The 14,555-nt window shown below is 43.7% G+C and overlaps 1 protein-coding gene across 1 annotated transcript; it reads left to right on the forward strand.

The window, feature by feature from the left end:
- The first annotated feature begins 8,846 nt into the window (after positions 1–8,846).
- On the forward strand, positions 8,847–10,790 carry LOC127690188 (lysine-specific demethylase 4D). The gene has a single exon (XM_052189736.1). The coding sequence runs from the start codon at positions 8,850–8,852 to the stop codon at positions 10,380–10,382; it is 1,533 nt and encodes a 510-aa protein (XP_052045696.1). The 5' UTR covers positions 8,847–8,849; the 3' UTR covers positions 10,383–10,790.
- Positions 10,791–14,555: the final 3,765 nt, after the last annotated feature.

The following is a 14,555-nucleotide window of genomic DNA, read 5'->3' on the forward strand; positions in this document are numbered from 1 at the left end:
AGATTACAGCATCAACTACCACATCTTATTTTTTATTTTAGTGTATCTATTTTAAAAAAGAAGAAGACCTGGATATGGTGAGTTCAAGGCCAGCCTGGTCTACAGAGCTAGTTCCACACTGAATAACCCTGTCTCAGAAAACAAACAAGCAAACAACAAAAACAAAACCACCCCCCAAACAAAAACAGAAACAACAACAAAACCCAATAAAACTTTCAGACACCACAAATTCCTGGGTCCCAGTTACTTATTTAAAAACATAGCTGGGCATGATGACATAATTTTAATCCCAGCACTTCCAGGACAGCCATGGCTATGTAGTCTCAAAAAAAGTATTTTAGTTAGACCAAGTATTTTAGTTAGACTCACTTTTAGATATTGCCAGGTGCCTCCATCTCCAAAGGAAGTGGCTAGATTCCTACTAGAACACTCATAACAAACATAGTTACTTAGTGCCTGCTTCTTAAATACATTTAACCTGATACAGGGAAACCAGAACATTTGTATAATGGGAATACAGAGAGAAGGAAAGTTGCAGTGCAGAGAGCAAATGCAACCTAAAAACAGGGTAACCCTCTCAGAGAGAAGAGAAATCTTCAACTAATGTACAGTGAACATTCACACAACCAAAGTAGTTTCTGGAACCAAAAATGATGGCAAACGTGCCTAACAACAACAACAACAACAACAACAACAACTGTTGAAAATAAGAACAGGTAATAAAGGCTCAGCTATGAGGTTCGGTGTCCAAATGATAGATTATACATACACATGGAAAGAAGGAAAAATGGAGTGGGAAATAAACACAACAATGCAGAATAAAAGTTTGTGTAAGGCATAACTAAGGAAGACCAGATTCATCATTAACACCCTAACAGAAATACTAGGAACAATCAGAGGAGTATTCTGAAAGTGTACACAGAATTTATAAAAGGATTAGCAAAAGATTGCTCTTGGATTTTTGAAAAGACACCAGTAGAAGAATGTCTTCAGAATTCTCAAAAGAAAGCAGCAGCATAGAACCAAATTAATTTCAGATCTCAAACTTTGGCAAACAAGTATGGTATTTATGGCCACCCAATAACTCCAAGGTTCATGTTTCATAGTTAGGAAACTTTTGACCTGATCCTTGCTTTACTTAGAGCTGAAGCCAGGATTTATCATATAGCATCTACTGCAGCAAAAACAGTAGACATTGACCTTGGAGACCTAGAGAAGTTTTGCCATCTATCTCTTCATGGATGTGGTGAGATTGCAGAGGCAACAGTGGCAGAAATTCTAGTTGGAAATGGTCTTTGCTCAGCATCTTTGGTGCTTTTATTAAGAAAAGGTTTTATGAATGCCCACTAGAGATTGTTGATATTCTTCCTGGATGCATTCTTCAAAGCCTTCTGGAGATTTTTAATTTATCGGGGGCTTCCAGGGATGTTCCCTGACAAAGCAGGTGAGCATACATGGATGAAGCCCACCAGGAAGGGCCTGGGGAACCTAACATAACAGAGAGGTAACCATGGAGGATGAAAACGTCAGGATGCAGGCTGTACAACTGCCTAGGACCACTGGTTCAGCTTCAAGCAAGCATGGGGGCTCCAGGAAGAATATTTGTGAAAGGAGAAATCTGCTTCAGTTACTTAGTTGGCTTTGGGCATTTAGATTTACATTTCTAGGCATGAATCTGGGAAGGAGTATGAATAAAACAGAGAAAAAAAAGAATGACAATTTATAAACAAGTAGCAGTGCAGTCATCAATCACTCTACAAGTCAGCTCTGGTCAATTTTATGTGGTAAAGATTCAAGATTTTAACCAGGAAATGTGATAGAGTGATGAGGTCTCAGGGACAGCCAAGGATGGAGTGCCAAAGAATACATCCACATTGTTTTTAGGATGTGTTCATGGGATCTGAAACTGAAAAGGCTAGAAGCACAGCAAGAGCAGAATAAATACCTAAAATCCACAAGCAGTTGGTCCAGGGAGCAAGAGTGGAGGCGAGGATATGTCTGAATGAGGCTTCTCTCAGTTGGATGCTGTGAAATCCAGGATACCTTACACAAAGGGAGAGTGTGTTAGTGTTAAGTCATGCACAAGACTTCATGGACTCACTCAGGGAGCAGATCTAAAACTTAGAATTCAAGGTACTGTACTCACTGAGTGTTGTGTTCTTGTTGGGGGAGGTAAGGACCTCTGCTGCTCTTCATGTGGATCTGGATACAACCACTACCATCCCAGTTCCCACACAGAATAGAGTAACTAGAACAAAGTTAATAATACCATGTCCAATTTATCATGGTCACGTTGAAGTCATAATGTGACAGTTACATTGCTGAATTTTAAGGCCAAATCCCACAATTTTGGATTTATATCACAATATAACCTTTACTGCTCTTGTTTACTTCTTCCTGTTGAGTATATTTCTCTATATGCACACTTCCTGTGTACTCCTAACTTGAATGTCCACAGAAAATACTGGCATTTAAAGGCAAAAATGTACAGGATGGCTGTTGTTTGCTGTGCTTTATATTCATACCCGATGAGCAATGGAGCGCTGAGGTGTGGGGCAGGCACGGAGATGTCGAGGAAAGAGCACTGAGGTGTGGGGCAGGCATGGAGATGTCTTGGGTAACAAGCTTGGCGCTGGGAGCGATACGTTCATTACCTTCTGTGATGCCTACCAGAGGTACAAGCTGCCTGCCAAGGGCACTGCCTTCTGAGGAGCTTCCACGTCAGCAATTGTCATTAGGCATCTGCTGAATAGTAATAGAGTATGGAAAACAGAATCCATGAGTACAAGAATTTAAGCACCATCATTTTTTATTTCCCCCAATCCTTTTGAGGTGACAGTAATCGTATTTGTATTTTGACAGACTTACAAAGATGTTACAGCGGATAAGATAGCAGATAGTGGGAAAATGTGGACATTGGAAATTAGTGGGAGAAATACATGCTGATTTATAAAATCGTGCAATAGAGTATAAATTAGCAGGAAGGCCAAGTAACACAGTTATCTCTGCAGGACCTAAGGGGCTTAGGATGTCATGGCAGTAGGCACCTCTGGAATGAGACCTTTTCTCTGAAATCTAGGTCATTATCAGTCAGATGGAGCAGAATATGTTCATATTCTACAGCAGGAGCAGAGGTAGAATCTGGACTGGAGATTGCCAGGGATCGTCAGGAGTGAGTAAAGTCGGTGGATTTTAAAATGTTAGATAGTGGAGAGTTGAGCTGATGTTTCCCTATGGGTGGAGAATCCAGACCTGTTGCCCCCAGGAGAAAAGTTGGGAGAACTTTCACTGTGGACTATGTCCAGCCTAGAGAAAACAAATAGGTCCCCATGCAGGTGACCACCATGCAAAATGAGCTCACTTCCTGATCTGTAACCAGCTAAGGGCTGGCAAGGGCTGAGGAAGGATCTACATGTGCATGTGAGAGACCAAAACTAAGACAAGCAGCCTCTTCAAAGAGGAACAGAACTTGAAAAGCAGTGATATTTTAGTATTTTTTTAGAGATTAAAATTAATGTGTCTGTGAAACAAGATCAATATGAAAAAGTTGAGTCTACACAATAAAACCCAAGGCAACAGGAATGACCTACTGTAAAATCAAAAGTTCAACAAAAGGGAAAAATCGAGATTTGTGAAGATGAGAAAAAAACTACAGAAGATTCAGTATGGCAATTAAAAAAACCTAGAGAATTGGGAGAAATAAAAATATCAGAAGGGTTCGACCCATGGGCACGGTGGCGCCCAGTTTGCAGGTGTTGAATGGAGAGACAGGCAGGGAACGTCCTCAAAGAAGTAGCTCAGAAGCTTCCTAAAGCCAGCCTGGCCACTCAGGCTAGCCGAACTGAAGACGGGGAGAGACACTTCTGTGAGGCAAAGGGGAAAGCTAGACCAAACTCACCACAGACAGCACGAAAGAGCCAGGGGGCAGCTACACCAGAACCCACAAAAACATGTTTAAAAGCTAATAAACTCTAAAACTGAAAAATACAAGCTAAAATAATCACATTAAAAAGAGATAAAATTAAGATAATACTTGTGTTCGTGTTTACACGAGAAAATATATATAACATAAAATATTTTAACTTCAGTGGAATTAAAGAAATACAAAAGCTATGCCAAATAGGCAGAAATATTAATAAATCTAACAAAGGGCTTACTATGTGCTATGTACAAGCAATGTGTAAAATGTTCGTAACACACTACTGTTGATGAAGAATGGACAAATGAGAAGGGGAGAGTATAGTCAGCTCCAAAGGCCAGCACCACGGAAAACATTTATCTCTATGGTGACGCAAGAAACACAAATTATAACTTGTATTATACTTCATCAAATAGTAAAATGCTTTAAAAAATAAGGTTGTTCAACATTGGGGAATAATAGTTTGTTCCAGAAAAGCATTGGCTTGGCACTATGTGCTAAAGATCTTAAAATCATCCATACTGTCATTTCATCTGCACAAATACAATCTGAGGAATTTCGGTATTTTAATGGATGTGCTGTTTCAGAGTCTTGAAGATGGGGTGAATATTTGCATGTATGTGAATGATAGTCACTGTGGACATGTGAACAGATAATTATCCAGAGGGAGAGGTGAATCATCTCAGCTGAACTTTTCAGCTATCAAGCATTCTGATAGTCAATAAAAGTGATGCCGTATGAAGAAATGGTGGGTGATATTTGAGGGAAGGTGCTCGTCATCCCCAGGTAAAGCTTGGATCTGGAACATGCAAATGGCATGTAAGACATGCTTTACTCCTCTACAGTGTGCTCCCGGGCTGTAGCAGAAAGGCTGTTAATACTGTTCGTATTTTCTTGTCTTCAAAAGGCATACACACAAAATGTAGGCATTATTACTGCTTGTTTATTCTATGTAGAGGGTCCCAGGGAGATTGTGCCATGGTGCATGTTGGATGCCAGGGAACAACTTGAGGCTGGGGTTCTCTCCTTCCCTGTGCGGGTCATGGAGAGTGAACTCAGATCCTCAGTCTGGGCAGCAGGCCCTTACCCACTGAGTAATCTGACTGCAGGCATTGTCTGTTAAAAGATGTGGCGCAGTGGCTTTCTAATTTCCAGAGATTCTTCAGGTTAAGAAATCATTTATTCTTTAACATACTGATGAGATAAATTACTTTCTTCAGCTGTCAGAACTCCCCAGTGTTTTGGGGTGAAGGCTCCTATTACTGTGGTCACTGTGGATCAGATGAAGTCTACATGACAAGTGTTCTCTGCCTGAGAGAAGCCAGAGGCCAGACTTAGTGTGAAGGTGAGCGCTGGGGATTTGGTTGCAGTACTGAAGGCGCTGGAACTACAGTTAGAAGATTCTGGTCAATTTTATCACGAGCATGATTAAACTCGTAAAAGCACAGTATTGCCTTTGGATATGTAGCATCTTAAGATGATATACAGAGACATTGCCTTATTGTTTCTAGAATATTTACAAATGTAGTTTTAAAAACTCTATATGCCTAGATCAAACCACATTTAATTGAATATCCAGTTAGAAATGGGACTTGTGTTAATAGCAAGCATTTCTATTATATCTTGGAGAAAATATTCTCAGTGTGGCATCTAACTCTCGTTTTAAATTATCTCTTTTCAGACGATGTTTTCAGATGGATGCAATATTCGCCTATATATTTAAACTTGATTGTATATATCAAAGTAATTTTTAAAATATATATATGTGTGTGTGTGTGTATGTGTGTGTGTGTCTGTGTGTGTGTGTGTGTGTGATTGTGCTTTGCATGACTGGGTATGCACATTTGTATGGGTGTGCATTTGTTCCTATGGGCCTATGTAGAGGTCAGAAGCACATCTCAAGTGTCTTTATCATTTTCTATCTTTTTTTTTTTTGAGATAGAGCCTCTCACTCAACCAGAAGTTAGTTGTTTAGGCTGAACTACCCCCCACCCCCCAACACACAGTCTGTTTCTGTCCCTACTCCTCAGCTTTGGGGTTATAGACACAGTACCATGCCTGACTCATACATAGGCCCTGAAGATAGAGACTCTGGTCCTCATGTTCACACTGCAAGGACTTTACCCACAGAGCAATCTCTCTAGCCCTATAGATAATTTTTAAGATTAAAAACTTTGAATAAGATGGGGAGTTATTCATGGTGCATGGAATATTGGTAGAAGCCAACCTTCAAGGCTGGTGGAATTTACTAAGTAGGCTGCATCCTGAGCTTTCTTATGGGGAAGATAAGAACACAAAGAGACCTCATGTTGGTGAAGCTGGCCTCAGGCTCTCACAGTAGCTCTGTTGATGCCTTTGAAATTGCTGACCATGTAGATAAGAAATGAGATGAAGCTGTCAGGTGACTAGGACAGCTGTGTTACCATTGGTGTAAATGAAGATTTCCACCAGAATTAGTTTCAAGGGGAAATGGTCCCCTTGTCCTTCACAGTTGACTTTCAAGTCCTCAGTGGAAGATCCAACACAGAGGAGCAAAGTTGAGAGCATGAGTAGTAAAGGGGCTGTGACAGTCATACAGAGGGACAGAGATCAGTACCAACACGTGCCAACAGCACGCTAGGTGGGGAGTTAGGGTTGAGACCTGAGCGACGAGGTCTGAGGCTAGTGTTGATGGGTCCAAGGAACAAAAGAAAATCTAGAGAAGAGGGACAGTGACCTAGAGGTCAAAGACTGTGACCACTAAACACCAGCATGAGTAAGGCACTCCCAGAGTGATGTCCGGTGAGGGAAGTCAGTTTGTCGAGATCTGAAGATACCAGGAAAGATACTGGTGACCGACAGCTTCACAAAGGACGTGGTGATAGTGATGGCTTACCTGACTGCAGTCTGAAGTGATGGTGCAAGGGTGCCAAGAGAAGGGGCTGAAGTGCAGAAACCAGCTCGGGAGGGAGCAGGAGAGATGGGGTGCAACCAAGGGGAGACAGGACTCTGCCAATGGCCCTTGTTTAATTCTATCTCTAATAGAAGTATTCCAAGCGCCTACAACAAAGTCCCAAGATCCTTGAGAAAAGCAAGTGAGTGGCACACTGACGAAGCTATCAGTACGTTGTATGGAAGACAAGGCAGGACCAGGTAGAAACTGAGACTGAAGACATAGTAAATGGGTTTTCAAGTCACCATCTCCACATGCGTCTCCACAGAGTGGGGATGCCGATGAGCCAACTCCATGGCGTATCTGTGAGGCTGCAGGGGTAGGATGGGAAACTGCTTCAGTAAGGGTCCAGGCAACTGAAGGTCGACGTGATGGATTCCTAAAGAGCTGCAGGAGAGGAGAAGGGATGGACTTTATTGAGACAGAAAAGGAAGATGAAGGTTAAGTTTATCTAGTTAGGAAAGGGTAGAGAAGAAAAATTAAGGATATGAGGAGAGAGATTGTGAAAGGAGAGAAAGAGAATGATTAACAGCACAAATTGAAAACTAGAGAAGCTATCGAAGCATAAAAAAGTGTTTGGTTTAAGCACAGCTCAGTTGTAAATCACGTTTGGTGGCGCGCTTCCCACCTCACCGTTCCCAGCACCTTGACAGAGATGCTTGACCAGACGGAAAAAAGATTAGCCTTAGACTGGAATGTCATCGCCTCCTCTCTCACTGCCCTCAACGCTCTCTTTCTGTTTCTGATCTAGGATAGGTCAAATGACCAGTCATGTGCTCACTTTTCCCGTCTGACCACAGACATCCTGTAGACTTCCTCTCACTGATCCGAGGCCATGAAGAGACTCTGACATGACTGAACACCTCCTGTTTACTTTTCTTATATATTTGGACAGCCCTTACTCAAAGAGACAGTTTCATCATCCAGTACTGGTCTGTGTATGACCAGTTATGCAAAAACGTTTATGTGACCATAAAAAAAATCACACAATGTTAGCCTGACCCATACTTAATTTCTTTTTCTCTTAACAATTATCTTTTCATGTCATATTCTAATTACCTAGATTTTTTTGACTGAATGTTTGGTTCATTTCTAAGCACCCTTCTTTCTAATCCAGGTATTCATGCCTCTGGCATTAGTGCTCACTTCTCTAAACTATTTGAAGCTAATATAAGGAAGGTTGTAAAGATCCTCGTGCTAGCTGAATGATCACAACAAGCCTTTCTGAGAAGCATTAAGTAGCATCTGCGTTCAGAACAGATTAACAACTGCAAATCCTGCAAATCCCTCCTTAGGTTCCCACCCACAAATATCTCTCTTTTACAGAGATGCCCACTCTGTGAAGTATGAACACTGACTTTGAACGTTGAACATACATTTCTTTGTATTGTCTCAATCTTACATAGATGGAACCATGTAATAGGTATCCTCTTGAATTGGAAAAATCCTGACATCACATTTGTAAAGTTGGTTCCCATCTTCCTCACTTGATGGTCTTCCATTAGAGAGCATTAAAGCAATGTACTTCCCCACGGCACTGTTGGTGAGTGTTGGATGCCTGTAGAACGTGGTTGTTAGAAACAATATTGTCAGTGTTCTCAGACCATGGCCCTAACAGCCATCTAAGGAGCGGACTTCTCAAAATACTGTATCATTATCTGTTTAATTTGAATTTCCCTAAGAGCTTTTAAAAACATTTTCAACCCTTTTCCTTTCAGACTGTGTTTTAGTCACAGCCCTGAAGAGATTCATTCTGCTGCACCCCAGTCTGTGCAACCCAATAGCCAACAAGAGGAAAGGAACAGGTTCTGACTGAACATAGAGAGCGGGACTCCCTGACTGAGCTGCTGCCTGAGTGCTGGCTCTGGCTTAGTCAGCAAGCCTCTCAAAAGCTGGGACTCTACAGTCCTGCCCCGGCGAGTGACTCCATCGCAGCCACAGCAAGTCCCCTTCCTCAATCCTGTGTATATATTGGAGTTTGGTGTTTAAATTGAAGCTATGAAGACTAAGTCCACCTGTGCTCAGAATCCAAACTGCAGCATAATGATATTTCGTCCAACCAAAGAAGAGTTTAATGATTTTGACAAATACATTGCTTACATGGAGTCCCAAGGGGCACACCGAGCTGGACTGGCCAAGGTCATTCCGCCAAAAGAATGGAGGGCCAGGCAGTCTTATGACAATATCAGCAATATCTTAATAGCAACTCCCCTGCAGCAAGTGGTCTCTGGGCAGGCAGGTGTGTTCACCCAATTCCATAAGAAGAGGAAAGGCATGACCGTGGGTGAGTATCGTGAGCTGGCCACCAGCAAAAAATACCAGACCCCGCCACACCTGGATTTTGAAGATTTGGAGAGAAAATACTGGAAGAATCGCCTGTATGAGTCACCAATTTATGGTGCTGATGTCAGCGGCTCCCTGTTTGATGGGAACACTCAACACTGGAACGTGGGCCACCTGGGGACAATTCAAGACCTATTGGAACAGGAATGTGGCATAGTGATTGAGGGCGTCAACACGCCCTACCTGTACTTTGGCATGTGGAAGACCACCTTTGCGTGGCACACGGAGGACATGGACCTGTACAGTATCAACTACCTGCACTTTGGGCAGCCCAAGACTTGGTATGCTGTGCCCCCTGAGCATGGCAGGCGCCTGGAGCTCCTGGCCAGGCAACTCTTCCCTGGCAGCTCCAAGGGCTGCCAGGCCTTCCTGAGACACAAGGTGGCGCTCATCTCCCCCACCGTGCTCAAGGAGAATGGCATCCCCTTTGGCCGCATCACCCAGCAGGCTGGGGAGTTCATGGTCACTTTTCCCTATGGCTACCACGCGGGCTTCAACCATGGCTTCAACTGCGCAGAGGCCATCAATTTTGCCACCCCGAGGTGGATTGACTATGGAAAGGTGGCATCTCAGTGCAGCTGTGGGGAGGCCAGGGTGAGCTTCTCCATGGACGCCTTTGTGAGGATCTTGCAGCCTGAGCGATATGAGCTATGGAAACGTGGCCAAGATCAGGCAGTTGTGGACCACACAGAGACTATGGGGCCTACCAGTCAGGAGCTCTCCACCTGGCGGGTGATCCAAGCACCAAGAAAAACTTGGGGTTTGAAGCATCTCCGGCTTCGCCAGGTCTCACGCCCTCTTCTGCCTATAGCCACGGACAGTAACTTTCCTTGCCATACCCAGGTGTGCCACACCTCCAGGCAACCATCAGATGTGAAAGGTGATGAGGTCCAGAAGCCTGACCCAGCCGTAGACTCACCACATCCTCTGAGTCTATCTTCTTGTGGTCACATGTCAACTGGAAGACGTGGTCTTGGTCGTCGCCCTTGTGAACTAGGAGTTCAGGAGTCCACCAATGGACTTCCAGTTAAGAGGCGACCTCCAGCAAGCAGAGATGACAGAAGCTCCAGCCCAGAGCTCCAGTCCCAGTCCGTGAGCGGAGACTTAATAGTCAACTCAGGACTCGTGAACCCTGGCCCACAGCACCCTGTGACAGCTTCTGAAGGGGGATTGATCTCTGACCCTTAAGCCTATTCCCAGACTTAGACCTCATTGCCCTGCACTCAGGATGCTCCATAAGTCCATGACCTCAGAGTTCTGACTGAGTTGGCAGGACACTGGCCACACCTGCAAGTACTCCTTGTCAGTTCTAACGCCTAAACACGCCACACCGTCCTCTTTCCTGAACTTGGAAAATCTCTGGATAACTGGTCACTCCTGCTCTTCCAGCTGAGGTCTCATTGGCAGCTACTTTTTGAGTTCGTGCAAGCTAAATTCAGGTGAGGCTGCTCAGCACAGATCTCCCGTCCTCAAGGCCAACTGTAGAGGAAGCAGAAACATGCAAATGTTCTGCCCTCTCTGCCATTTCTTGCAAAATGTCTAACTTTGAACCTCTAGGTTAGTACTCACAAAGGAACTAGTCACAAAAAAGGTCAAAAGTTATTTGAGAGTCTCAGATGTTGATGTTTAGTCAGAGTTGATGTATTACAGTGTGTCTCATCCAGTTTTCACAAATAAAGGCCAAGCGGCCAAAAGGTTACACCTAGACTTTTTTTCTAATATTGTCGTTTTAAATAGTGGACCACTGGGACAAGGACACTCTCTCTGTCCCCAGACAGCCATGGTCATGTCTAACCTAGGGGAATAAGTGATCTTGCACTAAAAAGTTCCATTTGTTTCCCCCACACACTTGCAATTCGCATGAAAGCCATTCACATTTTCATTCGCTAGAGTGTGCGTGTGTTGTATGTCTGGGAGTGTAAGAGTCAGGCTGCAACTGAGGGTGTCAGAGGATATTGGCTGGAGTTGGTTCTCCCAGGTACCATGTGGGCCTAGAGACCCCACTCAGTGAAGAGACTCGGTGGCAAGCATCTTTGCCCACTTGGCCATCTCATTGGCCTATTGTCTTCTCATTTCCTTGTGAGGAAAATTCACGTGGGTGTCATGAGACATCCCCCCCCCCATGCTTACCTTCCTCCCTCTGTGCCTGGACACAAATGACCTCCTCCTGTTCCTAGAAGAACAATCTCCAAGCTCCTCGGCAGGCTCTGGCTTGAGCTGGTTCTGCAGATAGAATTTGGTGCTCTTACCTGTCTTTTTCTACAGCTGGGCCTCAAAAAGACCCCTGTGCTATGCAGCCTTCCAGGATAAAGTGGCCCCAGGCCTTCTGTCCATCCATCTGATAGTAACATGTATGGAGGGTCAGCAAGCAGGTTAAAGATGTGCCTCCCAAGCCTAAAGACCTATCAACCCTCAGAAACAGTGGGGAAAGGAAGAACCATCTCCCCAAAGTGTCATCCACCCAAAACAATCACAGCCTCACACACACACAACCTCCCCTACTCTCCCTCCCCCACATACACACCTTCACTTCCCCCACATACACACCTACATGCCCCTACACCCACACGTACACCTATGTGAATGCTAATATTTATCTGGGTGTGACAGCCCAAGCCTTCAATCCCAGCTCTCAGGAAGCAGAGGCAGGCCCATATTAACGACCTAGCCCATTTTACATAGTAAATTCCAGGACACATATATTCTGTCTCAAAAAACAAAAGAAAATGTAAGTCAATATTTGTTTTAAGTACACATAATGGGTTAAATAAGAGGCTCGTTTTTTCTTGTGTCTACTGAACGCAAGCTCTCTCAATAGAATCATGTACAGTGGCAAACTCCCTGCGCCTAGACAGAGTACTGAGGCAAAGACTTAAATCCAAACCAGGCTGGGCTACATATTAAGACTTGGGATTTCTGAAGAGAAGAAACTAAACTCCAAACCCGGGCCATCATGCAGGGAGCTTTCATCACACTCTCCGAATAGTTCTGCAGAAAAGAAAATTAGTGTTCCATAAATGCCAACCGCAAACTGGAGACCTTCATATGTCCACAAAACCACTAATTCGAAGGAGGAAGGCTCATCTTTGTGCAATTCTGGTGTGCTTCTAAGATGGGATGTCAGTTGGGTGTGGTGGCATACACACTTAACCCAGAATTCCTGAGGCAGAGGCAGGTGGATGTCTGTGAGTTCCAAGACAGCCAGGGCTACACAGAGAAACCGTTTTGAAAAACAACAAAAGAATGAGATTAAAAATAAAAAAAGAAAAAGATGAATATCATGTAGTCCAGGATGGCCTCCAATTGACTATGTAGCCAAGGATGGCCTTGAATTTCTTGTCTTCTTAGCGCTACTACTTCCCAAGTGCCGGGGTTAAAGGGAGTGCAACCATATCCAGTCAGTCCTTTGTAGCCATGAATCTCAGACATTTGTTCCCCACCTCCCCCACCCCTATGTTGGTCTTTACTTTTTGCAATTGGAGTCTTGCTGTGGAGACCCCAGGCTCTCTCCATACTCTGCTGGGGTCCCCATCCTGGAGTTCCTAGTGCTGGCCCAGGGTGGCCGGCTCCTGCCACCGCTCCTGCTGCCTGCTCTCTAAGGGAAGGGCTTCCTTTTCACCTCAGCATTGAGATGGCCTCTGTGGCCCCATCAAGTCTCTGGTCATAGGAACCAACCTACTAAATACCTTTTCCAACTATACACACCCAGTTTATTTTTCTGGTACTCTAGAGAGCCCTCTTTACCCTGGTTGTCTTTTTCATGTTGACAATGTCAGGTAACCCAAACTGACCTCAGATTTGCTACAGTGGCCAAAGCCTTAACCTTGAACTCCTGACTTGCCTGCTTCCTCCCAGCCAGCAGCTGCATGGCAGGGAAGCAGCACCACACCCAGTTTATGTAGTTCTAAGGTTCAAATTCAACCACTGTGCTGAATGATGTATGCCCCCAAACCATGCTGCATTTTGTCAGCTTCTGTAAATATCTTTATTTACCTTTGATGTTAACCATCCAGCTTTGTATTTAAACCTGATTAGTTTTCTATTCAGTTCAACAGGACTCTCTTTTTTACTATCTTTCCATTTTACCTTATTTTACTCTCTCTGCTAACCTCATAATATCAGAATTTATTAAAAACAGGTTCCACTATTCTACTTATTGTTGTCCTGTTTGTGATTGTTTCTGAATAAAATACACATAACACAACACATAATCTTTGGTTTTCAGTTATTGTCGGGTGTCTGCCAGAAGAGAGTGCTAGGACATTGGTTTAAACCAGTAGAAAGCCTTTATGAAGTTTCCAGTGACAACAATGTGCGTTCAGAGTCCTGGAGTAGCACCAAACCTTTCTCAGGGTAAGCTTTTAAGCACATGTGTTGACATGCTCCCATTTACAAGAATGATTAGCTGGAAGCAGAACTAGAAATGTTAAAACCCAAGGTTAGAACATTTAGAGATATCCCCAGAATTATGGACTTTGGTATTTAAGGTCTTTGTTTCCATTTCCACAGAGAGTGCTGTCTACTTGCCTAGTTTTACAAATGGTACTTCAATCAAAGGATCAGTTGTGCTAAGATCTGGGGGCTGACAATCCTTGCTGGTCTTAATGAATGAGTGGTCTTAATGAATCAGAACGAGAATTAAAGACCCAGTCAATACCAATAGCAGAGAAGCTAGGCAGGGGACCAAGAGAAGAGAGACTAGTACCCATGGTTGGATTTATATCTTTGTCTCAGTTTCTTTTGAGGTTTTTCCAACCATGGCAAAGTATTTTCTAATTACTCTTGACTACTTTTCTCATGAGAGGTAGGACTAGGCCTCTCCAAACTTTAGGACGAGTTCAGTAAGAAATCTCACTTGTTCTAGCAGATGCAGAAGCTTTTAATACCTCTAAGTCCTGATCAACCTTCTGCTTCATTTGGAAGGCTTCAGAAGAGGCACATTTAGTCAAGTCATCAGTACCCTACCAACCAAATAGTCTCAGGGACACAGTAATACTTCTGCTGTGCAGGAAGAGAACAGCAGGTATCTGCTAACAGAAGGCGGCCATGGGACTAAAGGTCTGGGACATTACACAAGTTTGGGTCCCCTATAAGTCTAAGTTTAGCTTAAGCATTAGGGATTTCCTATTCACAGTGAGATTTGTCAGTCAGTGGATGACAGTCTGGTTAGTATTTAACACTATGTAGTGCTGGGGCTAGGGAGTCTAAGCACGACCAGCCACCCTGGCCTTGTTTTCTTGAGGATGTGGGATTCTTCAGACTTTGCTACAGTGCCTCAGTAGCTTCAAAAAAATTTAAGCTCAAACCTGAAGAAAATATAGAGTAATCGAGAAATCCTTGCATAACTCAAAGAAAATACTG

This window comes from Apodemus sylvaticus, chromosome 7, assembly GCF_947179515.1.
Source record: "Apodemus sylvaticus chromosome 7, mApoSyl1.1, whole genome shotgun sequence".
Taxonomy (NCBI): domain Eukaryota; kingdom Metazoa; phylum Chordata; class Mammalia; order Rodentia; family Muridae; genus Apodemus; species Apodemus sylvaticus.

What these genes read in the sequence shown, in the direction of transcription:
- LOC127690188 (XM_052189736.1), top strand. Translation starts at nt 8,850, where the DNA reads ATGAAGACTAAGTCCACCTGTGCTCAGAATCCAAACTGCAGCATAATG.